Below are 25,995 nucleotides of genomic sequence, written 5' to 3' on the forward strand. Positions count from 1 at the left end.
ACTGTTGTGTGGAGGACAGTGGTGTCAGGAACCAGTTTGGCTGCCAGATGCATGGACCAAGATGGCAGCCACAGCAAAGGAGAAGTAATAGATGTATTGGGAAACTATGTGGAGGAAAATTAACCTGGTATGCATGGGATGTGAGAAGGGGCATCAGAAAGAAGAGAAGGAAGGCAGTTCCTACTATCCTTATCCACATGGGGATCCACTCCCTGCCCACACACACCCTTCCACAAGAGCCGCCCCCTGGTGGTTCTCTGCTCTGAGGGCAGCCCCTGTGTGTCTCTATACAGTGTTAGCCTCTTTGGGCTATGAGTATGTGACCAGCTACTGTCAATCTCTTCTGTCCAGTGCGGGGCCATGTGTGTGGCCATCCTGGGGGCCCAGGGCAGGAAAGCCTCCTTCATCGAGGGGTGAATAGCAGATGACCAAAGCAGCTCTTTTCTTGGAAAGGACACAGCTCCTGCATGGCAGGTAGCTGAGCCAGAGAGGCTGCGCTGGATTGCAGACCCTGCATATCTCCTTAGGTGGGTGTCTTGGGACACAACCTAGACACCTGTATCTGACCACTCTGCTGACAACCTCATTTAATGAACTGCAGCATGTGCAAACATCAGTGAGCTCGGGTAGCCACCCTGGGACAGAGGCTTCAGGGGCATTTCCAGTTTACAATGGGAGCTCCGTAAGTGGGGAGGTGAGACTGGAACTCTCTCTTGAACTGGAGGGGCTGAGTGCAGGTACGAGGATGTGGCCCTGGCAGGCAGAGGACCTGTGTTGTTGGCGAAGCTGACTGAAGGCAGCCAGGCTGGGTGTGGCCACCTGACACAGGCTCCTACAGGGGTGAGTAGGGGGAGCTACCTCAGAGACAGCTCTACCACCTGCCTTGCCCTGCCTCCAGCCCTGGGCATGCCCACTTCTCTGGAACCCTCAGATTGGAGGAGAAGCAACTTTTTCTTCTAGTGTTTTTGGTCAAAGGGGCTCCATGAAGGTAGATCTTCTAGAACCAGGTGCTTTCCATAATGACCACCTCTTGCTGGTGGCCTCTAGCTGTAGCCGATCTCCTAGAATAATCCAAAGAGACACATGATGAGAGGGCTGGCTGCTTGGGAGGCAGAGCTAGCATCAGGTCTTATAGGAATGGGAGCTCTATGATGCTAGGGTTTATTCTCCCCTGAATACCCGGAGCCTAGCACAGTGCCTGACATGTAGTAGGTACAGACTGATCTAAATTAAATGAAAGAAAAAAAATGCCAGCTTCCTCCTAGCTTTACTGTATCTCAACTCCCTTTCCAGTGAAATCAAACATTCGAGACCTTGTGGGGCTAATGTATGTTTTGATAAGATACCCCCTTAGTGTGACAGGGGCAAGGCCTCACCAAGAGTCAACTGTCGTCACTAGCCCTCCTTAGTTCCCGCTCAGCTGGAGGCATGCCCACGGGCACCCTCCCCCAGGACCCAGCAGGCACAGGGGCATGTTGGTCCACAGCCTTTGTCTGCCAATCCACATTAGCCTGAGAACAAGTCGATGAATAGGCAGGACATTCAGTTTATATATGGGTAGCTGAGGCACACAGTGGAGTCCTGGTAAGCTGCTGAGCCAGGGAACTTCCCCTTTGTTCTGTTCCTTCAAATGAGTAGTGAGACAACCTGGGCCTGGGTTCTGGGAATGCCCAGGGCAGCCAGGCTCTCTGGGTCTCTGGAGCCAGTTCTGGTGAATGAGATTAGGTAACCTGCCCAGGAAAGCGGTGGCTGAGCAGCAGCCCCAGCCACGACATTGTCCTGTCTTCTACCCAGGGAACAGTCACCTCATCCCTCCCACCTCAGATTTTCCACTTGTAAGGTGGGAGTGGTGTCTTTCCGGCAGGTTTTTGTAAAGACACGATGGACTGGGGATCACCAGCCTCCGTACTCCGTGCTCTTGAGCCGGGGAGTCCCGTCTGTGTCACCCACTCACCGGCCCTCCAGGTCCTCGATGGTGTCGGGCAGTGGAAGACCCCGGGTCTCCGGGAGGAAGAGCAGGAGAACCAGGCTGGAAGCCACAGGGATGATGCCATAGGACAGTGGAGGCAGCAAGGGCAGGGCCTGGCGGGCCATCCGGATCAGGGGGCCTACGATCGCCCCCAAGCGGCCGACCGACTGTTGGAAGCCATCTGCCGTCATCCTGTGGAGGAGGGGCGGGAGGGGGCAGGGAGCTGGTTGGCACTGCCCTCTCAAGGCATCATCCTTGGGTCCTGCCTGCAATTTCCCATATGGGCTTTGGGGGAACTCTTGAGAGCCCCGGCATGTCAGGGTCACTGGGGGCCCAGGCTCCCTAGGAGAGCACAAAGCCAGTAAATGTCATCAGAAAATGCCAGAAAGAATGGATAAGGGAGGGAAGGAGTGTGTACCTAGCAGGAAGAAGAAAGCTGGGCTAAAGCCGATGGCAGGTGGCCCAGGCCACCCTCCGCTTAGTCCGTCACTCCAAGCCTCAGTTTACCTTGCTGTTAATTGTGGTGAACACATACATCCCTTGCGTTCCCTAGAATCTTTGGTTTCTGAGGAGGTGAGGTGACTGGGGGCGTGAGCGGGCAGGGGAAAGTGGGCAGGAGCCCCCAGCCACCTGGGCAGCTCTTAGTCTCTTCACCAGGACTCTTATTTATATAGTACATATTTTTCATACTACTGGATATGGAACCCAGATCCTTTGCACTAAACTATAACCCCAGCTCTTCTTATTTATTTATTTTTCTTGAGATAGAGTCTTGCTAAGTTGTCCAGGCTTGGCTCAAACTTGTTCTCCTGCCTCAGCCTCTCCAAGTGCTGGGACTATAGGCATGCACCGCCATGCCTAGCTACCAGTGTTCTTTTAAGGTTTCACCTGAAAGAATTTCAAGGTGCACATTGGGACACTCTGAGGGCTCCTGCACCCCGTGCAGGAATGCCCTCGAAGCCACCTGCACCTGGGCCTCTGCCTTCCTTGGGAGGGCAGCCAAGCCTCTCCCCCATCCTAGCTGCGGATCCCTGCCCTGTACCCCCCAATTGCCCTCCCACAATGTCTCTCTCAGGTTCCTCCCCTGCCCCACCGTGGCCTCTTGCAGCCCCTCCACTTCCAGTCCCCCTCCCCACCTACCGCAGTGGAGTGGGAAAGAGCTCTGTCCTATAGATGGTGAGGCAGGTCAGGCTGATACCGAAGCATCCTTTCCCCAGCACAGCAAGGGCCACGCGAAGGCTCTGCAGATCTAGGCAGAGGAAGAGGTGAGTGGGGTGCACTCAAGGCAGCCACCAGTGGCAGCCAGCCTGGGGAGGTGGGGCTGGGCTGTGGCCTATGGGGTTCACAGTCACCCTTCACCTTGCTCAGCATGCCCCACTGCTAACTTCAGGGCAGCCTCCTGTTTTCCTCTTGACTTTGTCCCCTGTCCCCAATCTCTAACCCTGAGTGATAAAAGGAGGCCTGGAGGGGCAGGCCAGATAGCTCAGCGGATTAAAGTGCCTGCTTAGGCAGGCACAGGGATCGGCGTGCCCCTGCCCAGGGCCCACTGAGACTGGGCATGGTGGTGCGCACCTGCAACCCCAGTGCTTGGGAGGCTGAAAATAGGAGAATCACTAGGAGTTTGATCGTGTAGTGAGACCCTGTACTAAATTTTTTTTTTTTTAAAGGAGGCCTGGAGAAGATTTAGGGCAAGAAGAAAGGTAAGATGGGGCTTCTGAAGCCTCCCAAGCTCTCTGGACACCAGTGATTTGCAGCTCTAACAGTGAGAAAATGCACGTGCATGGGTGTGAACACACACAGAGATGGTCTCTCTCTCTCTCTCTCTCTCTCTCTCTCTCTCTCTCTCTCTCTCTCTTTCTCTCTCCCTCTTGGCCTTGTTGTGAATAGCCAGCCTTCCATACTCTTCCTGTCCCCTCAGGTCCAAGTCTTGGTCTGTCACACACCAGATGGGTGACCTTGGACATCTGCTTCACCTCTCTGAACCTCAGGAAAAGGGGCAGGATATGACTGTGGAGGAGGGGATTAGATTGCAGCAGAGGTTGTGATAGTTACAGACTGGGCAGAGCTGGCACAAGGTGGCTGTGGCTCCCAGGGGCAGAGGCAGGAAAGAGGTCTGGGGCAGGGCAGGATGGCAGGCCCTGGCCCTCGCTTACCTTGAGGCACCAGCCCATTGGCCAGGATGCAAGAGCCCGCCAGGGCCAGGGAGCCAGCCAGGATCACACGGCGGCCGAAGTACCTGAACAACAGGAGTGTGGTGGCCCGGCCCAGGAAGTCTATGGCCCCGAAGAGGGCTTGCAGGAGGAAGATGTCCCTGCCCAGGCTCTGCAAGTCCAGGACCAGCCCATAATAGGACATCTGTGCCGAGAAGCTGTGGGACAGAGCCAAAGGTTCTGTCCTGTACATGGGAGAGGAACCCCAGCCCAGCCCTACCTCAAGCAGGTTGTCTTAAAGGACAGCCCTACATGGCTCATCATGGCCAGACATCCATGGACACTGCATAAAGCAGGATGCATCGCCCAGGTCAGGCTCACTCAAGGAAAGGGCTGGGAAGCAAGAGCCTGTCCACACATGTGTAGGTCAGCTAGAAGATGCGACCCTCTCTGGGCTGGCCCCCCCGCTGTTCTGGGGGGTCTCTATAAGCCATATTAAGCTGTTCCTTTAGACCACTCTGGTCCCTTGGCTTGATTTCCAGAAAGATTCCTGCTCTCTCTTCCTTTCTGGATGACAGAGGAGGGGCAGGGCTTTCTCTGTCCCCCGATGCCCAGCCCTTAGAAGTGCTTTGCAGCTGGGGAAAGCATCCCATGACAAGTCTGCAGAGGCCAGAACCTGAGCTCTAGCCCCTGCTTCCTGTCTATTTTCTGCTGCGATGGGGTATTCCATCCCCAAGGTCCTGTGCAGCTGAACTTAGAGTATCTGAATTTGCAGTTTGGAGCTGGAATTCAGGTTTACATATGGCTCCCTAGTGAATGATTTGCCACCATTATTAAAATCTGTGCCCCTGCTTCCCTGCTTAATTAGTCACTCAGCTCTTGGACTGTTTCTCCAGTTGATGTCCTAGCTTCGGTGACTACTGCAGACAGGAGGAGGAGCAGCCACGGAGGTCCCACAGCCTTTCAAGATGTTCTCCCAGGTGACACACAAGGGAGGCCAGGCTTGGCTGGGACTCAGCACCACCAGTGCATACAGTGTGGATGGAAGCAAGAACCAACAGAGTGAGGGCTTCCAAGCCTCTAATTTGAAAATAAACAATGCTCAAACGTACCCCCAGATAAACCATGAATCAGGAAGGACTTTAATTGGGATGGGGTGGCCCTGGATGTTGGTCTCCTTTATCAGAAAAAAAAAATTAGGCTAAAAATAAAAAAGATTTTAAAAGCATTTGATCTCTTTCTTTGTTCAGAGATGTAGCAAATAATCTGCTATAATAACCTATTGGTGGTTAAATATATCGTAAAATAAACATTTTCCTGATCTAGCTTTGAGATGAAGTTTCAGTAAACTCTGAACATCATTTTTAATATGCCATCTTGTCTGTCTTTGGGGCTGAATTCCAGCTTTTTACTGGACCTGGGAACCCCCGGGACCTGGGCAGAGCCTTCTCCGGGCAGGCTGGTGGGTGACACCCCAATCACAGCCTGGATCCCCAGATAGCTCCATGATGGGGTCCCCACTAGGTCCCCTCTATGAAATGGAGCACTATAAGGGGGAAGAAGGCACCTAGTGCCTGTTAACCTCCAGGGCATGGCAGGCCTGAGAGTGCCACATTCCCTGGCCACAGCCCAGTGGTCAGGGGTATTGACGGGTCTGCATACTTGACCATCAGCATGGTGCAGGTTGTCTTGCGAAGCGCGGGAATGCGGAACAGGTCCAACACTGAGTGGTGCGCCCTTGCAGAGACAGCCTCCTCCTCCATGCTGGACATCAGCACCTCCAGGAAGAATGGGGACACAGTGAATGTTGGGACCGCTGTCCTCCCCTGTCTTATGCCGGTGAATGGTGTCAAGGGGGTAGAGTGATGAGGAAGCCTGGCTTTGGCCTCTGGATGCTGGTGGTCCCAGGGGTGGAGGAAGTATGAGGAAGAAGAACCCCTTTTTCTAGGCCCCTGACTTCTGCAGGCATGGACCATGAAGACAAGCCTAGGTGGGGCCTGTGTCTCTGCTCTGGTCACTGAGCTGGAGGCTACTCGTGGGAGGCACCACACAATGCCCCACCATCCCTCCTCCTCCTTCAGAGCTGGCACCAGGGCATGCCCGCTCAGGCCAAGTGGCCTCCTCACCACTCCCCAGGTGCCCACCCGGTGCTTTTGCACCTCGGAGTTCAGCTCAGCTTGCCTCCTCCTAGAAGCCTTCCTCATCCTCCCCACTCCGAAAAGCAGTGTCTTCTCATCTCTGGCAGCACATCCTCCATCTGACACCTGCTTCCTCAAAATAGCTACCTTCAAATAAGCACACTCTGTTTCCCCAAATACACTGAGGAGTCTGAGAAGCAGGTGCGCGGGGCACGTGGGATGAGTGGTGGGCATCTGTGACACTGGTGATAACAGAGGTATCGTCATGACTGGTGAGACAGTGTGATGGAGAGGATGGTGGGGGTGGGGGTGGTGGGGGTGGTGGGGGTGGTCGTAGAGATGCGCATGGTGAGGACACTGGTGGTGTTGATGAAGATGAAATTGATTGTGGAGGTGACGATGGTGATGATGGTGGTGATGGTGGGTGTGGATGGTTGTGATACAGTTGGGGGTACGGAAAACAGTCCTATTCTTTTGACTTTTTTTTTGCAGAATGAGGGATTGAACTCAGGCCCTTGCACTTGCCAGGGAAGCACTTATTCTACTGAGCCATCTCCCCGGCCCCTAGTCCTATTCTTACTGTGGTGATGGTGACAGTGATGGGAGTAGGGTCGGTGTTTTGTAGAGACACTTGTGCTGAGGCCATGGCAGAGCTGACGAAGCCATGGTGATGGGTGGGCAGTAACACATCATGGATGTCCTTTCCCATGTTGAGTCACACTCCGGGTTATGAAAAGCAGCATCTCACCTGTATGGTCAGTGTCTTTTTGGCCTCCTTGTGGCCATTTATCCTCGCCACCTTTTTGAGTTCCTGAAGTGCTCTGTTTGGTCGGCCTGTGATAAGCAGCCATCGGGCAGATTCTGGTAACCACCTGTTAAAGAAGCAGAAGCAGGAGTGTGGCTGGGACTTTGTGGTCTTGTGTTTCCCAGGCCTGGGGGAAGAGATAGTGGGTGGGGGGGGCCTCTAGCTCAATGAGACAGAGAAAGCAAGCAGCGCTTTCTTTCAACAGGCTGGGAGGCTTGGAACAGAGCAGAGTTCCAACCCTTCTTCCATGTCATTCCAGCTGGCCTCCCTGGCTGCCAAGAGCCTGCTCCCCCAAACCACACATTCAGCCCCGGCACAGACTGGCTGGGCAGGGGTGTCCCTGGAGTAGCCATCTCTCCAATAGTTGCCATTTCAGTGATAGGAAGGCTGCATGGGGCTAAGGTTTTTGTAGGTTCTTTTGTGTGCTTTTTTCATATTTAAAACCACCCTAGGCAGAATTGGGTGAGTACAGCAGCCTACTCTTCCCTCACCACATGGATGGGCCCACCGAGGCCTTGCCCTAGTGAAAGGCAGTTTGCCTAGTGCACTGGGGCTCAGCCCTGTTTGCAGAGAAGCTAGGAACTTTCCCAGGCAGGTTGACACAGCCGCTGAGAGGGCCAGCCTGCCAGGGCTCAAATCCTGCCCCTGGCACTCACCAGCAGGTGACCTTGAACAAGCAGCTTAACCTCTCTGAGCCTCGGTCCTCCATTTGAAAAGGGCGGTAATAAAACCACCTTCTTCCTCTTAAGACGTGGATACACATCTAGTGTTCTGACTATATCCAGTCTTGACCTGTGTGACCCAGTGGCCTAATACGTGTGATTATGGGATGGCCTTCATCCTCGGGTATTGATCTGCTTATATAATATAAATTCCACATTTCTGGTGGCTTTTTGTTTGTTTTGGTCACTGGTGCATGTCCAAAGCCCAAAGCCATGTCTGGCCTGGGGCAGCAGCTCAGTAACTATTTGAGAATGAATGCACTAGCGCTTGTTGTCCTCTGCACCCCCACAGTAGGCTTATCTGGCTGGCTTTGCTTGGCTCCAGCTCAGGGACACAAGAAAACTACAGTGACATTGATTTGCATTCATCTCCCTCATCCCTTTCCACTGCCTCCATCCAGGCAGGTATTTCCAGGCCTCAGGGATTTTTGCAGCACCAAAAAACACAGTGACAGTGGTCTATTTTCATATCCAACGTTGGTCCTCACTGACCTGGATGCCAAGTGACAGGAAGGAGTGAGGTGGGTGGGTGGGGATGGCACCAGCATGTGGGAGGAACAGGGGTTGTTGTTGGATTTTTGCCAGACTTTGGCCTGGTGCCCCCAGTGCTCCCCAGTTTCTAGAAAAGGAACATTGTTCATCTGTGTTTGTTTTAAAATACCTCCTGAGTTTCAAATTCTGGCAACTAGCTACAAATGGGTTTTCTTGACATTACTGAAATTATTTTACACCACTGAGCCAGTGCTGTGCCGGCAGATGGATGCCTGAGCAGGCTGGCTGGGAGCCACAGGCCTTGGGCTGACACTCCCCCAGGAGTGGCCACTGGCTGTCCCCAGGGAGGGTCTGGCTCCAGCCATTGCTCTCCAGGGCAGTGGGAGGCAAAGACCCCCCAATGTCTCCCACTGGAGTAAGCCCCAAGCCACACTGACCAAGATACCAAGGAGAAGGCCAAGAAGGGCACGGACACGGCCAACTGGAGGTCCTGCCAGTCCCGCAGGGTGAAGGCTAGGCCTGCCACGACCATCTGGCCCATGCTGTGGGTGCATCCCAGTATCGTCATGGTGACAGCCCTCCTTTGGGTAGTGGTCCACTCTGCCACTGTAAGGCCATGCAGACGTGCAGGTGAGGGCTCATCCCCTCTTGCCCCCCACCCCCTGGCAGGTACCCCTGCGAGGGACTCACTCATGGTTGACGACACTAGGATGATGCCAGCCAGTCCAAAGGCACTCAGGAACCGGAGGCCGCAGTAGATGAGGAAGTTCGGGGCAAATGTAGTGCTGGTTCCAGCCACGGCCACCTGCAGGCAGCACCAGCTCAGCATTGGTTTCCGCCCAAGCCTATGGAGATGAGCATGGAGGCATTGGTGAGGCCTGGGCCACAGGACATGTGCACTGCCGCTTGGCAACAGAGACCAGGATGGACAGCTCCTCTGTCACAGAGCTGCTCAGAGCCCACATAGAGCCTTAGTTGTCACAGTGGCAGATGCCTTGCTCCCAGGACCCTGGAGTACATGCCTGGTCTGAGTCTAGCCCTGCCTTTCCTGGTGACCTTGGGCATATGAGCGGGTGCACCTAACACTGGGCCTCATGGAGTGCAGGTTTGTGAATGTGAAGACCCTGGGAAAGGGGCAGGGGAGCAAGGAGACCAAGTGCCTGAGACCACGCAAACTAGCTCTGTCTAGCCTTGTGCCTGGGACAGGGAGTCCCAGGGGACCCATGTGGATCATACAGCCTGTGCCACTCCTTGTGCCACTGGGACCTCCAGGCTTAGCTGAAAACTGGTTGTGGTCAACATAACTAACATGTGTGCTGGCCAGACTGAGATGGCGGTGGGACTTGGCTTTGTCCCATATATGTCGAGCACCCTGGCCCAGGATTCAGGGTGACTAAAGGGGACTCACACAGCGGTCCAGAAAGCCAAAGTGATATGGAGTCCCCCATGGGTGACTCCCAGGACCAGCAGCAGATTCTCATGATAGTTTCACGGGACGTGTGACAGTCCCCATAGATGGAGGAAACTGAGGCATAGGGAAGAAACTGTTGCCTAGGACCAGGCTTCTGTGGGGACCCTGGTGGTGGGTAGAGTCAGATAGTAGCTAGACACCACTGGGAGGCAGGTGGGCCTCTGCAGAGCCATGCCTGAGTCCCTGCTGCTCGCTAGGGGCTACACTGACCCCCAAAGTCTTGGGTTTTCACCTCCCATAGGGACTGAGCAAGCCTGGTCATGTGCTAGAAAGCTTCTCAATGAGGGAAGCAGGGCTGGGCCAGTGGGTGGCTGTGCTCGGGCCAGGCCAGTTGCCAGTCAGGGCCCAGGAGGCTCCTCTGAGAAGGACATGGCTGAGGCAGCTCTGGGCAGGTCGGTCTGGCAAGTGCCCACCCAGGACACCAGCACAGCTGGGCTCTCAGTGCTGCAGGCCCCCGGGGTGCTGTAGACCGGCTGTACGTAGAAGCCCATGCAGAGTCCCTCTGAGCATGGCAGCCAGATCAGGGGCAGTGGCAGAGCTGTCCAGGCTAGAGGAGAGCATGGAGGAAGGGCCCGGGGATGTGAGGGGAAGGGAGGAGGGTAGGGGACAGCTCTCTGCTCCTGGGGGTGGGGAGCTTGGCTGCTCTTGGGAATGGAGTCTGGGGGCGAGGGTAGGGTAAGGGGAGTCAGCGGCTCTGCTTTGGCCATACAGACATGAGCTGCCTCCCGTCTCCTAGGTGGAGATGCCCAGTAGATGGATGATCTGCAGGCGGGTACAATTTTGGTGTCACCAGCACTGGGTAGCACTGCCTCACATAAAGGGCAAGTTTTTATTATTATTTTTTTAATATTTTGTTTTTGGTGCCAAGGACCGAACCCAGGGCTTCCAGCTTGCTAGGCAAGCATTCTACCTCTGAGCCAAATCCTCAGCCTGCCATGCCTCACATGAAGGTGCATGGAGAAGGTGCTGGGCTAAGACCTGGCTAGACAGCTCCCAGGGGGTACTGGGAGCAGGAAGGGCTCTGCTGAGTTCCCTGGGAGGAGAGGGATCAGGAGAAGCAGGGAGGCTGCGGAAGGCAAAGGAAGGAGGGATATGCAGAGAATGTTCCTTTCATCCCCCTGGTGAGCACATGATCACCACCGACCACCTGATCCTCCAAGGAGCTCCCAATCCAACCTGCTATTCTGCCCTCACATGGTGGGCACTTGGTTCCCCCTCCACCTGCCCCTTCTTCACCCCTCCCTGCTGGGGTCAGAGTATCCCTGGACCCCAGACCCATATGGGGCATCCAGCAAGGCCTTAACACTGGGACCAAGGGGCAGGAGAAAGGTTGGTAGGGGGCTGAGGGCAGTTACATGTCAGGGGAAGGGGCTGGGGATGTGAGGCGCTGGGAGATGGCCCTATGCAGCCTCACTACGGGGAGCCAGGCATGGGGCTGCGGAGACCTGGAGCAGCCTGGAAGACTGAGCAGGCAGAGGGCAAGGAGGCCAGTGTCAGTGGGCCTGGGGTCCACACATAGGGCCAGCCTCAGCTCTCCCAGCACGAACCAGGAGCACTCAGCTTGATGCTGGTTTGGTGCTGAGTGAGGGCAGATGAGGGCTCCCTCTCAGGACACATGAGGCAAGGCCATCGCTGAGCGAAGGACACTGGGGCTGGGGTCTGAGGAGACAGAGCATCTTGCTCAACCTCTAAGACTTGGCCTTTGTCTACCTCTCAGGGTCACATGATACATGGATGTCATTTGTCCCTGAGGGTTTAATGACTTAGCCTCTGTCCACACCTGCATTCTCTTGTGTCCTCTCTCCTTTGCCAAGTCCTGTCTTAGCCACCATCCTCAGACAAGCCCTCGTAGCCTCCAGGATGGGTCTAGCCCTATCCTTCCCCTGCAGGTCCTGTGTTTCTCTGTCATAGCCTGCTTCTCCCAGAAGGCCTGGCATGCATTCAGTGCTCAGCACATAGCTGGAGGTTGATCCCCTCCAGGATTGATTCCTCCCTCAGGGCAAAGTGGGCATTGAGGCTTCCTGAGGTTTCTGAGAGTGGTTGTCCCATTGGGGCTTGGTGACAGGTGGGAGACCTTTCTTAGGGGACACAGGGGCTCTCAAGACACCCTTGTGCCTTTGGTCCTCTCAATCCTTGATTCTATCTTTTTTTTTTTTTTTTTTTTTATTCCATCTTAGGGAGCAGGAAAGGGAGCGGATACTTACCGGGAGGACAGGAGGCCCCAGATGAAAGACCCCATCAGGATGCCAGCCATGTAGATGGATTGTCCCATGGGCTTCAGGCCTTGGGAGTCACATACCAGGTCCCACTGAAAGAGGAGGAGAGACTGCTCAGGAGACAGAACATAGTGGGGTTGGTGGCAGAGGGAGAGCCAGGTGCAAGGCCACTTGGAAAGAACCTGGCTGGCCCGGGTTCTTGGAGTCCAGTCACTCCACAGGGTCCCTGAGCTCCTAGGGACAGGTCATGGGGGACAAGGGACCTGTTGACCTGCCTTTCCCACAAGCACATCTGACATCTTCCTTCCCTTACTATATAGGGGCCATCATAGGAAGCACCCACGTGATCATGGTGACGTCAGGACCTGAGAGCAAGGTGTGGAATAGTGCCAGCCACCTCAGAGGTGCCAGTGAGGGGGGGGGTCTGCCCTTGTGACTGTTGAGCATGGGCTGAGTGGCTTGGTCATCCCCTGAGACCTCATCCATCCTCTAGCTCCAGCCCAAATCTGAACCTGGATCATCATAAATACAGAACATATGTGTTGAATGATAATGTTTCCCTTGGCCAAACTTTTGTCAGGCTTTGGAACTTTCTCTCAGGCCTAACTAGGTGCTTCCTTATAAAATCCAATTTCAGCCAAAAATTCTGGTAGATCAATTTACAAGAAACCCCCACCCTTGGTTTCTAATCATTCTTGAAATTCCTCATCCTCCACCCACCCCCCAGGTGAAGTGATGCCTGGGCCTGTGTCAGCATGAATTCCTCAGTGTCCAGTTCAGCCCAGAACCCCTGATGGCTCCTCTTTGTGACTTTCCATTCCCCACTCCCCAACCATCCCTTGATGCAATGCAGGTTGGTATCTTGAGCTGAGTCCAGACTCACTGCTGCCAGCCCTGCCCCCATGCCCCTATACCTGTTGGTGTGGTTTTGCATAGTCTTCCATGCTTTCCCAGGGGTCTTTGAGTTTTTCTTTCTTTAATGTGAGGGAGGTGATTTGACCTTCCCCATTCAGGGTGTGTGAGCATCCCTGGCACCTGGGAAGGGGCGTGGGCATCCCTTACCTTGGTCACTATGGTGGCAGTGAAGGCGCTGTGGTCATAAACCCAGCCGTCCACACACTGTTCCGTAGCAGCCTCACTCCAGTTGGTAGCCATGACGGGATCCAGGAGCTGCCACTGCAGTTGGCGGAAGCGGCGGCATGGGTGGGGCTGTTGGTTGGGGCCCAGTGGGATGGACACGACCAGGAGGGCCTCCTGGGTAAAGTTTGCAGGGGTCGCAGAGCCATTGTCCAGCACTTGGGTCCAGCAGCGGTGGTCTGGAACAGCAGCTGAGAAGTTCTCCAGGAGCATCTGGAAAGGCGTGTAGATGGCTGGGAGGAGGAGGGTGGCGACCTGCAGAGCCTGGAAGAGACCCACGCCCCCCGCTCGCTCCAAGAGCTCCTCAAATGCCATGCACAGAGCTGGCCCTGGTGGTCAGAGAGCCCTGACCTCAACCTGCTGCTTATGACCAGTTACAGAATTAGTTCAAGACCTGTCACACTGCCTCGCCCTAGCTGGTGACCAGCTGGCAGTGCAGAGCTGCCCTCAGATGCTTTGAGGAAATTTTCCTTTATCCTGTCTCCTGCAGCGCTCTTCAGATGTTCCCACACTGTGGAGCGGACATCAGGACGAGAGTGCTCGCTGTGCCCCGGCCCCCCAGAAGGTCTGAGCTCCACTCTCAGGACCTCAGAGGACCGAGCCTCCCTCTGGGTTGTCCACACCAAAAGTGTCAAGTCAAGCAGCTTTTAAAAAAAAACAAAGTAAGCTGCAAATCTGGGATGTTACTGAATTACAGCTGTGGAGGAGGAATCACTACCGCTCTTCCCTGGGTGGGTTAAAGTTTAATCTCAGCATGGGCTCCAGGCTCAGGTGCAAGGGGAGCCCATGGGAGCTGCAGCTTGGAGGCTGGGCAACCTCATCCTTAGGTCATGACCCTCTAGGACCTTCTACCTGGGGCCTGTTCAGTCAGGAAACTGTTGGTTCCGATGTCACCCATGAGGACAACCGGGTCAGGGCTCCTCAGCTGAGAAGCTGGTGGGAGGGCCACCCAGTGGGATTCTCCTGATCCAGAAGCACCACCTTCCTAGGGACACTCGGAGGCTGCTCATAGACATGCTATTTCTGGAAGCTTCTATTCCGAGGTTTCAGATTGCCGTAATTAGATGAAAAGCTCCCTAAGGGTGGAAACCATGGCTACCATTTCCTGGCATCTCTTAGATACCCTTCAGGGGTCAGAACCTGGCGAAGTCCCACCATCCAAGGCCAGCCTAGCTTCCATGTGGAGAGCATGGAGCCATCCCAGGCCCCTCCTGGGTTGTGGTTCTTAGTGGCAGATGCTCCTGGCACTCAGAGCTGGCTGCATGCCCATGTTCTGGGCTCTCACTCATTCCTCATAGCAGCCCAGGAGAGAAGAAATATATTAACTCCCTCTAACAAGAAACCTGAGGCTCAGAGAGGGCAGGCAACTAGCCCAAGATCACACTGCAGAGTCCAAATGCAAACCAGACACCAAAGCTTGAATTCTGTCCAATCCCCCAGGCAGTCTGTCTTGTAAGAAACCCCAGCCAAAAAGCAGAATACAGGATTAGGGCTAGCTCTAAGTCACCTCTCAGGGTATGTGGGTGAAGGGACAAAGTCAGCTCCAGGGAGAAGTGTGGAAGTGTGGGAGAGGTGTGGGCGGGTGTCTGCACTCTGAACTTCCCAGAACCTTCCCAGGGGGTATGGGTAAGGCGGCCAGGATGGCGGCCAGCCAGGAAGTCGGTGAGCCAGGCTTCTAGGGCTGGATTTGAAGCCCAGGCTCCTTTCTCACCCTGTCTCTGCGCAGGAACTTGTTATGAATATTAGAATGGCAGTCAGAGAGATGGGGAAGCGCGCCAAGCCGCCTCAAGCTCAGGATGCTCCAGCAGCAGGGCTGATCCGCCAAAGCTCAGGTCTACACCTGCAGCCTGAAGGCTGCGTGAGACGCAGGCCTGCTCTTCCTTCTTTGTGGTGAAACCTCCATCCTAACCGGAAAGGCCTGGACCACAGGGGCCTGCAGAAAATCAAGGTGTCCAGGAAGAATTAATTTCCCTTCCTCTTTCCTTCTTCCATATGCTTTTACAATTTGTTTCTTCTGCCCTGCCCTTTTGCCAGGCATGGACACCCCTAGGTTTTGCTCACGGCAGAAGGTCAACCCTCCCGGATTTGCCAGAAGGCTCCCGGAATCTCCAACTGGCTCTCTGCTTCCAGGCCAAGGAATTTGTAATTTGTATTTTCAGTTTTCCTGGGATTGCTGGGGGGTGAGGGTGGGGGGTGGGTATCAGGGCTCAGTGCAGCTGCTCTGCCACCTGGTGGTCACACCCAGGACTGCACTGCTTCTAAGATACAGGCTCAGCTTTGCTTGGGAGTCCATCCCTGGGCTGGTGAGGAGGAGGGGAGGCAGCCTCAGATTACAGTTGCTAAACCCCTCAGGGTGTCCCATTAAATTAACCTGTGAAAAGTGAACCCTGTTAGTCTTAGAAGCAGTATTGTCAGGGGGGCTGACTCTACCAGCCATGAGTCCTATCAAGTACGTTGGGAGCCAGGCTGCTTGCCAAATGCCCCTGGGCGGCTCATATCCCTTCTCTGAACTTGTGTCTTTATCTCCAAATGGGGTCTTCCACCTCAAGTAATGCGATTAAAGGGCACAGAGGAGACTAACGACAAACATTAGCTATCATCGCCACCATCATTGCCGTTATCAACCATCGTTGCTATGATCATCACTGCCACCACTGGCTTTGTCATCATCTCCATCACAGTCATTACTGTCATCATCAGTGTCACCAACATCACAGCATCACCTTCACCAGCGCCATCACCATCGCCATTCCCAGCCTTGCCAACATTATCGTCACCACCGTCACCAATATCAACTGTCACGGTCTCAGCTCCTCTTTTCTCATCACTGGGGCAAATACCCGACACCCAAAATGAAGGAAGGAAAGGTTTATTTAGCTCATAGTCAGTAGAGGTTTCAGGCCATACTCGGCTGGTTCCAAGCCAGAGTGGCTCAGGGCAGAGAGCATCCATTCATGGTTGCAGCAAAGAGCAAAATGGCAAGAGCAAGTGGGAGGAGTAGGGGCCAAAGTGGCTAAAGAGAACAAGCTGGTCTCTCTTATGTTGCATTCCGGCTTCTGGCCCAGGCTGGGTGTAGCACTCACACCCATAATCCCAGCAGCTGTCACACCCATAATCCCAGCAGCACTCACACCTATAATCCCAGTGGATCATGACTTAATCACAAGCTCCAGAAGTCTGCCACATGACTGCATGAGGCTTTGGGGGGACAACTAGACACAAACCATAACAGTCACCACCATCATCATCACCACCACATCACCATCACTATCACCATCATCAATACCAATCATCATCGATGTTATTATCACTGCCACCATCACCATCTTTGTCAACATCAGCATCACACCAACAACCATCTCCAATATGCTCTCCATGGTCACCACCACGTGATCACCATCACACTCAGTTCTACCTCTGGTGTCTTCTCAGTAGGAGCCATGGTGTTTCAGAAGCACCTGGGATCACTGGGTCCCCTGTGTGCCCTTGCATCCCTGGCAGAGCCGAGGCCTGACATCAAGACAAGGATCGTTCCTGGCTTCAAGCTGCAGGAGGGACCGGGCTCCCCACGGATGCAGATGCTGGCTCTGGTACACTGTACCTACACAGAGAGGCCCCGTGATCCATCAGAAAGTCGAACAAGCAGAAACCATAACGTGTCAGGTTATCTTCAAGTTCTGGGGAGCAGGCCTCACTCAGTCCACTGAACAGGAGGCACTGATGGGCTACAAAGGCAGGGCATCACCTCCTGTTCTTCACTTTCTCCTGGAGAACTTCACTGTGGGGACATCACCTGCCAACCAAACCCTTGCTTTTCCCCGCTCCCCTCGCCAAGTCACTGCCCATGGCAGTCTCAGTCTCTTGTGTTACAAAAGCTCATTCTTGTAAATTTCTCAGAATTCACCCCTCATATTCTTTTCTGAGGAAGGAGGATGGAGAGAACCTCATTCATGCTCCTGTCCTTTTGGGGGTGCTGTCGGAGGTGGAATCAAGGACCCTGCACAGGCTAAGCACATGCTGCACCCTGGCCCCTGTCCTGTGCTACCTTACACCATGGGCTTGTCGAGTCACATGCTCCCTCAAGGTCCCAATTGCCCCATGCCCAGGGGGAAGTCGCACAAACTCCTCTTTCTGTCTGTTCAGAACTGTGACCACACATATTTAAACCAATAAAAATGAACTGTGTTTTATTAAGTAGTCGTACACACACACACACACACACACACACACACACACAGCAACAACCCAAGCACTCCTAAAAACATGCAAAGTGACAAGAAAGAGTCCTTTTCTTTTCTTTGTGTGTGCCACCAAAAGAGTATAGTCTTCTGGAAAAATTGTAACGAATGCTCAAACATATGTGTAAACTTTTTAAAACTGCTGAGAAGATAGTAAATTCATAGAGTTCAAAAATGGCAAAGGCGAACCCTAAAAAGGCCCTCCCCACCCCCACCCCTTCCACGCTACCCACGCTGGCCCCTGGGGAAGACTTCTTAGCTTCTTGTGCGTCCCTACAGATTTTCTTTCTGAAAATAAGCAGCAAGGGGACACGCACATTCCCATTTTACTCCTTTTTACACGAAAGGGAGTTCTGTCCAGGATGCTTCCTCCCGAGCACCTCATCTTGGCCGCCTTTCACGGCCCTGTGATGTTCTGCGCAAGGATTTGTCGTCATTGATTGAATGGTTCTCCTGCCTGGGCCACTCGGGTTGTGTTACAGTTCTGACGTCGCCGGAAGCGCGAGTGAAGAACTCTGCACACATGCCGTTGCCCAAGAGGGCAGGCACATCCGAAACGCAGGGTCCCAGGAGGGTGCTTGCTCCGAGGAAGGGTGCACGGGTGGTGCTCTCATTGAGCAGCTGTCCCCTCCCATCAGGCACGTGCTGCTTAATCCTGTCCCGTGTTCCCTGTTACACTTGTGGGGACTCCCCAATGTCATGGGTAAAAATGATCTCCGTGTAACTTTATTTCACATTTCTTTTTTTGCGTGTAATATTCTTTCTTGCACTCAATATATTGAAGGTGTATTTGTTTCTTCCCATTCTTTGCCTATTTTCAATTGCAGTTTGCCTTGCCTTCCTAATTTCTATGAGCCTTTTATAGGTTGGAGGCTTTCTCCTTGTCTGTGATAGAAGTTGCCCATATTGGGGGTCTAACTTATCTTTTGACTTTGATACCAGGTTGTTGTATTTGATATCAGGTTGTTGTTATTTTTTCAGCATGTAGGATTTTGCGTGTGTGTGTGTGTGTGTGTGTGTGTGTAACTGAATTTATCTTTGTTTGATTTTTAGCTTTTGAGTGGTAACTGGAAAGGGCTTCTCTGCTTTGTGGTGATAAAGGATTCTTTGATGGTTTGTTTTTCTTTAATCATGAAGGTTATTGAACTCAGGGTCCAACAGTGCTGGTGCTATGATGGGACTTTCCTTCTTAGACCTGTGAGTGTGATGTGTCTGGGTGGATTCCCAGCATTGAGCGCTCCTGGGATGAAGCCACTTAGTCCTGTTAGCATATGATTACTTTAAGGTGCCAGATGCCTCTTGGCAATGTTTCATTTAGGGGTTACATTTATCTCCTTTTTTGTACCAGGAGGTGAACTGAGGGCCTCACACTTGCCAGGCTACATTAATCTTCATATCTGAGACAGTTTCTTTGGTTTTTTGCTTTCTTGGCAAACTTTCAGGCAGGTTTTGATGTTAAAGTTATACCCACTTCATTGAGAAGTATTTATGCCTCCTTTGGCTCTGCCTCAGTTTACATGAGAGGCATCTTCCATCCCCCTGTGACATTGCCTGTGGTGGTTTAGTCCCCTAGCCAGCCTGTTCTGTGACGCAAGAGGAGATTGAGGAAGGACTGCGGGGACTTTGGGCCTGGGGAGGAGGATGGGGCCGGGGTGTGAGTCGGGCTCCTAATGGGTCCTGAAGGTCCGATTTTAGTTCCTGGGCTCCATTCCCTAGGACAGGGTCAGCTCCCAGAGGCTCCCATGCTGGGCTGTGCTCATCGACATCCCCACCCCCCACTTCCCACCCTCTCCCCACACCTTGCTGGAAGCAAGAGTTGCTGTTGGCAGGTTAAGCAGTGGCCACAGCCCTGTTCAGGCATCTGGCTGCCTGTTCAAAGCGGTGCCTGAGGCTGGATTTTCCCGCTTACTCCCTGCTGTGCAAGCTCTTCTTGTGGTCTCAGGTTTTGGATTATTTCCTTTGCTTTAGAGGGGTTGAGGTCCACAGACCTTCCTGTCAGACAACTCCTGCTGTGGTTGCCCTGGAGGTTTTCTCTAGCTGCAGGAGTTCAAAGGACCTACTCAAGCAAGTCAGAAGTGCTGGGGACTTCACAAGCCCAAGAAGCCTGCAGCAGTGACCACGGACATGTAGGACCAAGACCCCAGCCCATTCTTCTCGCCTGCTGCCCACGATGGCAACGTCCTTGATACTGTGCCCGTCACTGACTCCCTTCTGTTCCCTGCTCCATGACCCCTATCAGCACCTCCTGTGATTGATTCCCAAATAAACTACATATATTCACATTTTGACTCACGTAGACTTGGGGGGGGGGCTTACCTGAAATGGGGCATCTCAAGCCTCTCTGCTGAGACCTTAGGTGGCTCAGTGGCTATTGGGTACTTGGCCAGCATCCCCAACTGCCTGTATGAGGGGTACAGCAAAAGGATAAAATAAGAAACAAGAAAAATTTAGTAATGCATGAATGATGATTCAGCAGGCAACCAGTAAGCCTGGGATGACTGAAGAGAGGAGAAAGATCCCACGCTAAGAAGGAGCTTGCCCTGGAGTGCTTTGTATTCGTAGTGGTCTTGGTTTAGTCTTAGTGGGTGGATGAGGATGGACCATTCCTAAAGAGTTAATGGAAAATTTCAAAAGTGGGATACCCGTAATCCCAAACCTCCATTTATCCCTGTATGCAAAATTAGCTATTGTGAATTGTGGTCCCCGACATATCCTCTTTTTGTTTTTGTAATTATAGCACCTGGAACAGCATACAGCATAGAATAGCAGCCTGGCACCACTCAAGCCCTCCTCCAACCTCACTCCTTCCAGCAGCGTGCAGCCTAAGCATGTGGCCCATGTTGCCCCACGGGGACCCAGGTGGAGACCTAGAGAAGAGGGTCCTGAGCTGTGTCTCCACTTCTCATTTTGGTGCAGAAGACCAGAGCTTCAGAGACAGGAAGCGCTTACCCCAGGGATGGGCTGGGGTGATAGGGCAGGGGCTAGAATCCAGGTGTCTTAACTTGGGGGTCCTCTGTTCTCTCAGTGCTGCCTGAGTCTCTGGAGTTCAGGACACTGGTTCATCCCTGGTCTAGCCCAGCTGACCTAGGTGTTAACAGACTCAGGCTCTGCTTGTGTTTAAGAGGGTTACAATCTCATTGCATGTTATACTGGACAGAATTGTGCCCCCCCACCAAGATCTGCATCCTAATTCTGGTATCTATGATGGAATCTTGTTTGGAAAGAAGCTCTTTGCAGATGTAGTTAAGATCTCAAGATGAGATCACCCAGGGTTATCCCCATGGGCCCAAATCCAATGATAAGTGAGCAACAAGGAAGTATATCTGATGGCAGAAGAATGTAAAAAGTCACCTCAACATAGTCTGATCATGTGTTGGCAGCTGAACCCCCATGCCATGGAAAAGGCAGAAGACATCACTGGGGGCATGGGAGAAGTTGAGATGGCATGGGTTTGCCAGTGGAGAGAAGCTGAAGACGGATCTGAGGAAGATGAACAGCATATGCAAGTGTCCTGAGGCTGGCCCAGGACTGATGGGAGAAACAAGTCTGAGTACCAAGAGAAGGTCTGGGCCCGGAGATCAGCCTGGGGACAATCTCAGGTAAGCAGGAAAAAAACAGAAAGAGGCTCTGCCTGGCTCAGTGCCAGGACTGAACTGGGTACAGGCAGGGGGATGGTGAGGAAAGTCTAGAGTCAATGCATACTGAAGAGCTGAATCAACACAAACTGCTCATCAAGGGACCTGCGGCCCTAGCCAAATGTCCTTAATAGGTTTTATACTGAAAAACTCCCTTGAAGATCATGATGACCTATACAGGCTCAGGACTTGGGACCATCTATTTTTGGGGAGTAGGCAGCATCCTGGCCACATATTTGATACAGCTGGAAGTCTGGTAACCATGCAGGAGGAAGGGGGGCACAGCTCAGCACCGCTGGCAGCGATAGATTTCAGGCCAGGTTTAGATGGAACATCACAGCCTCTTTGTCACCAGGGATTCTATCTTTAAGGAAACTACATGATGATGTCATCTAAGGCACAGCGAGATTCAAGACCCTGCTTTGAGCCTTGTAAGGCCTTTTACCTGGGTCTCCAGGGGCCAAGGTGGGCTCAGGATACAAGCATTCATTTATCTCACCTTCCTTCCCAAAGCGAAGGAAATAGTCTAGACACTTCAAAGCAGTGCAGAAAAGACTATGTGCAAATTATAAAGATTGTGGGACATGTGGACAACATAACCCACAGACAGAGAGAGACCTACAGTCCCAGGAGGAAAGGAAAAGAGAATTTAGAAGCCATGGCCTCTCCTGGGAGAAGAAAAGCACCAGTGAACAGCTACAAGGTGGGGTGCAGGTTGGGGGATCAGAGTTACTGCTAAAAGCTGATGTCTGTCCAGAAAGCCCAAACCAGGTGGTGGAGTCAGAGAAAAAGGCGGCATTTCTATGGTTTAAATGTGTCCCCAAAAGTTCATGGGCTCGAAACTTAATCCCCAAATTCATGTGCACCTAGTGCAGCTTCAGGAGGGTGTCAGGATTACATGTGGTTATGGGGGTAGGGCCCTGGGATGGGCAGAGCGGCTAAGAAGAGGAAGAAGAAAGAAGTGAGCACTCTGTTACGTGGTCACGTGATTCACTGCCTGAGTTCCGATGCAGCCAGCAGGCATCTTGGGATGCTGGCACCCGGATGGTGAACTTCGCGGCCTCTAAACTGTGATGAGTGAAATTCTCTTCTCTAAAAACTACTCAGCTTGTAGCGCCATGTGACCCATGATAGTCTGTGGCATTGTATTATAGCAATAAAAAATAGACAGAGACGGCATCGCAGGCCTCCAAAGGCTCCTACAGGGAAACAGAGCCCTTTATCAGAAAACCAGGGCTGCAGAGTCCTCCCAGCAGGAGCTCTCTCCACAGCTGGGGCCTCACCATCAGGGCTGCGACTATGGCCAGCACAACAGGAGGTCCCACAAAGCCAGCAATTTGGGCCACACCCCCTTCATCTTCAAATACGTATAGACAACAAGGAAACACCAATAATACAAGACACTCCAAAACGGGGAGAGAGAGACTGCAAACGCCATAAACAGGAAGAACCAGCTCAAGAAGTAGGTAAAGCAATGCAGTAAGCAAAAGAAAAAGGTAAAATAACTGTAGTTTATATCTTCAGAGACATTTAGGTTTCTATTTTTTTTTAAACAATAGGAGGAAAAATAAGGGAACATCCTCAGGTTTGGAAATTGCAAACCTTAATGGCAGATTCCGAAAGCACTGATTCATGGGTTTAAACCATGATGGTGGATACTGTGACCTGCATCCCCCGGGTGAAGAAGTTTCCCAGAAGACAGCGCACAGAACAGAGGGACAGAAAGTATGGGTGAAAGAATGCAGAAGTAAAAGTTAAAAGGTTTCAACATCTATTGAAGTTGGAGAAAATATTAAGAATGGAGGTTAGGGCCGGGGAGATGGCTCAGTAGAATAAGTGTTCCCCTGGCAAGCGCAAGGGCATGAGTTCAATACCGGGTTCCGAAAAAAACAAAAACAAAACAAAACAAAAAAACAGATTTAAGAATAGAGGTTAAGATAGTAGAAAAAGAAGAAAGTATCTCTGAGTGGAAAAAGCAAGAGGTTTTTATTCTGCAAGGTCCCAGTGATGACTGAGCAGGCCTCTAGCAAAGCCAATACACACTCAGTGAAAGAGGGAAAGTTCTAGAAGAAAGGCAAGTTTCTGTATGCAGTTCTTTCCAGGACACTTAAAATTTATAGGAGACTTCGGCTCCATTCGTGCCCTCATTCATTATTACAATCAGCACAGTTTTAATAAAGATCTGGGTATTGTGCCAGGGACTATGATGCACACCTGAATAAAACAGACGCAGTACCTCACCTCATGGGACTTAGGTAGAAGTAGACCAGAAAATAACCAGCTCTGCAAGGCTGCCGCAGCCATGCTGCCCAGGATGAATCTGGTTCCGTTACTACCAGGCAAGTGACTCCTCTCTGCCTTGCCCGCTCCCATGTAAAATGTTTCAGTGTGGTTCCTAGTTTGAAGATCCCAGGAAAGTGCCGGCCACTGGACAGAGGTAGAGCTCAGAGAACTGTGCTTCCCTTCCTGATCTTGGCAACAGAGCGAATAAAGGGAGTCAGGAAGGGGAGTCACGGGTATTTCTAGTTTCCTGTACATGGAAAAGTTATTTTTACACTACCTTGTGCTCTATTTTTTAAAAATTTATTTATGTATTTATTTAGTACAGGGTCTTACTACATGGCTCAGACTTGTATTGATCCTCCTGTCTCAGATTCTCCAGGGCTGAGATGATAGGCATGCGCCACCATGCCCAGTTTTTGGGGCTGGCAAGGCATGAAGCACCAGGGATTGAACCCTGGTCCTCATGCTTGCCAGCCAGGTGCTTAGACCGCTAAGCTATCTTCCCAGCCTGTGCTCTATTTTTATACCATATTGCGATCTATTGAGTGTGCAATAATGACACTGTGTCTTTAAAAAATGTGTATTCCCTAGTTTAAAGGTAATTCACTGTTAAGAAATGCTAATGAAAAAAAAAAAGTTAATGATCATCCAAGGTTAAAAACAGGAGGCCCTAGACTGGCCGGATGCAGGGTTACTACAAACTTTCAATTTGTAAAAAAGCCAAGATCTACAAAGCATAATCAGGCGAAGGGTACTAAAAGCAGGTATGCCTGTAGGTGAGTATTTGATAAATGCAGGAAGACAGAGATGAATGCTCAAGATCTGGCATATGGAGTTGAAGAAGCACCGGACGCTCGGTAGGAAGCTGCTGGCTGGGCCTGGGCACTACTTCAGTTCTGGGGTCCGCTATGTGGGCGCCAGTGCCACTTCCCTGAGCAAGGACCTCAGTTGTCCTCTCAACCCCTGGGGTATGTCAGGCTGCTGCAGGCCAACCGCCCCTCCCCCGGCTTGTCACACCCTGTCTGGGTGATGTTGACAAGGACTGCAGTGTCACCTGTGCCTGCAGGAAGCTGCCTGACACACTAGATATTTCACATTTTATTAGGTAGTCTTCTTCGTCCCTACGCTGATTTCTGTTCTGCACATCACAGTTCTGGCGCGCCCACGGCCACGAGTGGGGCCGCTCAAGGGCAAGGAGGCTCTGGCCAGAAGGGTGGCAGGGAAGTGGCCTGTGACCTGAGCTGGGACTTGGGGTTCAGGGACACTGTTTCTTCAGGGCTGCCCTCAGTGGGGTGAGAGGAGGTTTGAATCCAGGGCTCTGCAAGGTCCCCGGGAGGACACAAACAGGGTTCTTTAGATGATTCTTTTCTCTTGAACTGTTCTACTTCCTGACTTTCCTCTTTAGGAAAGAGGAATCTAGAAAACAAATGTTCCTCTTGAGGTGTCGGCCCACATGTTGGACTTGTAGCCCTGAGCTCAGCGCCAGGAGGACTCCAATGTGCATGCGCAACCCCAGGTAGTCTTGGGTCACTGACTTTGAGGTCCCCTCCCTCCTTGTCCACTGCCCTCCTTAGAGGGCTGACAGAGGCCTCCTGCTGCCCACAGCATGGAACAAGCCAGATCCTGGAGCCTGGGGACAGTGGGACCCCACAGTCTCTTGGAGACTGAGGACAAGACCACGGCACAGGGGTACTCTAGACTCCCTTCTTCCTCTGGGATCACCAGGGAACCTCTGTCTGGGACTCTGCCACTAGGACTTTGTCCCCATGTTTCCCTGTCAGTAGCCCTCTCTCTCCTGCAACTTGGCTGTCCATCGTCTGGTCCTCTGCATACCCTGGGTGGGTGGTGGGGCTCAGAGGGTGAAAAAAGCCACAAACTGGGCTTGAGGGAGGGAATGGCAGGCATGCTTCTGGCCGGGCTCTGAGAGAAGCACAAATCTGGCTGCTCCCCCACCCCCATCCCAAGGGACAGACACCCCGTGCCCTGGCATGCTTCAGTGACTAGCACTCCCCTAGCAGTCCTGAAAGAATGATGACAGCCACACTGTGCTGCCAACTTCCCCCAACCCGCAGAAGCCGGCCAAAGGAGCAGCCACCCTTGTCTCAGGAGAGGATTTCTGTTCCAAGGACTTTGAGTGCCCCTTGCTTCCCAAGTAGCAGGCCCTTCCTGATGCAGGCTACCTCTGCCCACAACAGACAACCCAAGGGGCTCCAAGGCAGCCAGCACCAGGCAGGTGATAGCCTGGCCAGGGTCTGTGGTGCTGCCCAGAAAACTGCCTTGGAAAGACCACACGGGAACAAAAAAATCTGTAGCACTTTTAACAATGTGATGCTGAGTGTGAGAGCTATGCCAGTAGGAATTCACAGCATGCTGGAGGCCAGCCAGCCCTGTCACTTACTAAGTATGACCTAGAGGCTTTTAGTAGCTTTGCCTTGTCTCAGTTTCCTCATCTGTACAACTTGGATAGCTGTCTGATTTCAGTCTGTGGAAAATCCACAGTCAGTCTCCCAAATCCTTTCCGGTCAGGTTCAAGGCATCAGAAAAGCCTAGTAGCAAGACGCAGAGACAGCATAATGAGGCTGTGGCCCAGCAGGGCCAGGCCAGCTCGCCCCAGCCTGTGAGCGCCTTTCTGTCCATCACATGGCTTCGAGACTTCCGTCCGGCGCTCCAGGGCTCTTCTACTATTATTTACCTCATCTTTCTTTCTGTCTGCTGCCTTCTTTTTTTTTTTTTTTTTTT

At 52.5% G+C, this 25,995-nt stretch overlaps 1 protein-coding gene across 3 annotated transcripts in view; it reads right to left on the reverse strand.

The window, feature by feature from the left end:
* Nucleotides 1–570: 570 nt before the first annotated feature.
* Slc22a11 (solute carrier family 22 member 11) overlaps nucleotides 571–25,995 on the reverse strand; it is a 31,794-nt gene continuing 6,369 nt past the window's right edge. The window contains exons 2-11 of one of the 3 annotated variants that reach the window (XM_023703897.1): nucleotides 13,026–13,364; nucleotides 11,952–12,055; nucleotides 8,967–9,121; nucleotides 8,714–8,882; nucleotides 7,006–7,129; nucleotides 5,782–5,897; nucleotides 4,123–4,337; nucleotides 3,110–3,218; nucleotides 1,955–2,161; nucleotides 571–1,061 (exon numbers count right to left, since the gene is read on the reverse strand). In XM_023703897.1, coding sequence (XP_023559665.1) covers nucleotides 998–1,061; nucleotides 1,955–2,161; nucleotides 3,110–3,218; nucleotides 4,123–4,337; nucleotides 5,782–5,897; nucleotides 7,006–7,129; nucleotides 8,714–8,882; nucleotides 8,967–9,121; nucleotides 11,952–12,055; nucleotides 13,026–13,313 — 1,551 coding nt within the window. In that variant the 5' untranslated portion in view covers nucleotides 13,314–13,364 and the 3' untranslated portion in view covers nucleotides 571–997. Of the gene's footprint in view, nucleotides 1,062–1,954; nucleotides 2,162–3,109; nucleotides 3,219–4,122; nucleotides 4,338–5,781; nucleotides 5,898–7,005; nucleotides 7,130–8,713; nucleotides 8,883–8,966; nucleotides 9,122–11,951; nucleotides 12,056–13,025; nucleotides 13,714–25,995 lie in introns of those variants that run through there. The other 2 variants (XM_004643813.2, XM_023703898.1) reach the window with 2 other exon arrangements.

The sequence above is a fragment of the Octodon degus genome, unplaced genomic scaffold, assembly GCF_000260255.1.
Source record: "Octodon degus isolate 3935 unplaced genomic scaffold, OctDeg1.0 scaffold00184, whole genome shotgun sequence".
In the NCBI taxonomy this organism is placed as follows: Eukaryota; Metazoa; Chordata; class Mammalia; order Rodentia; family Octodontidae; genus Octodon; species Octodon degus.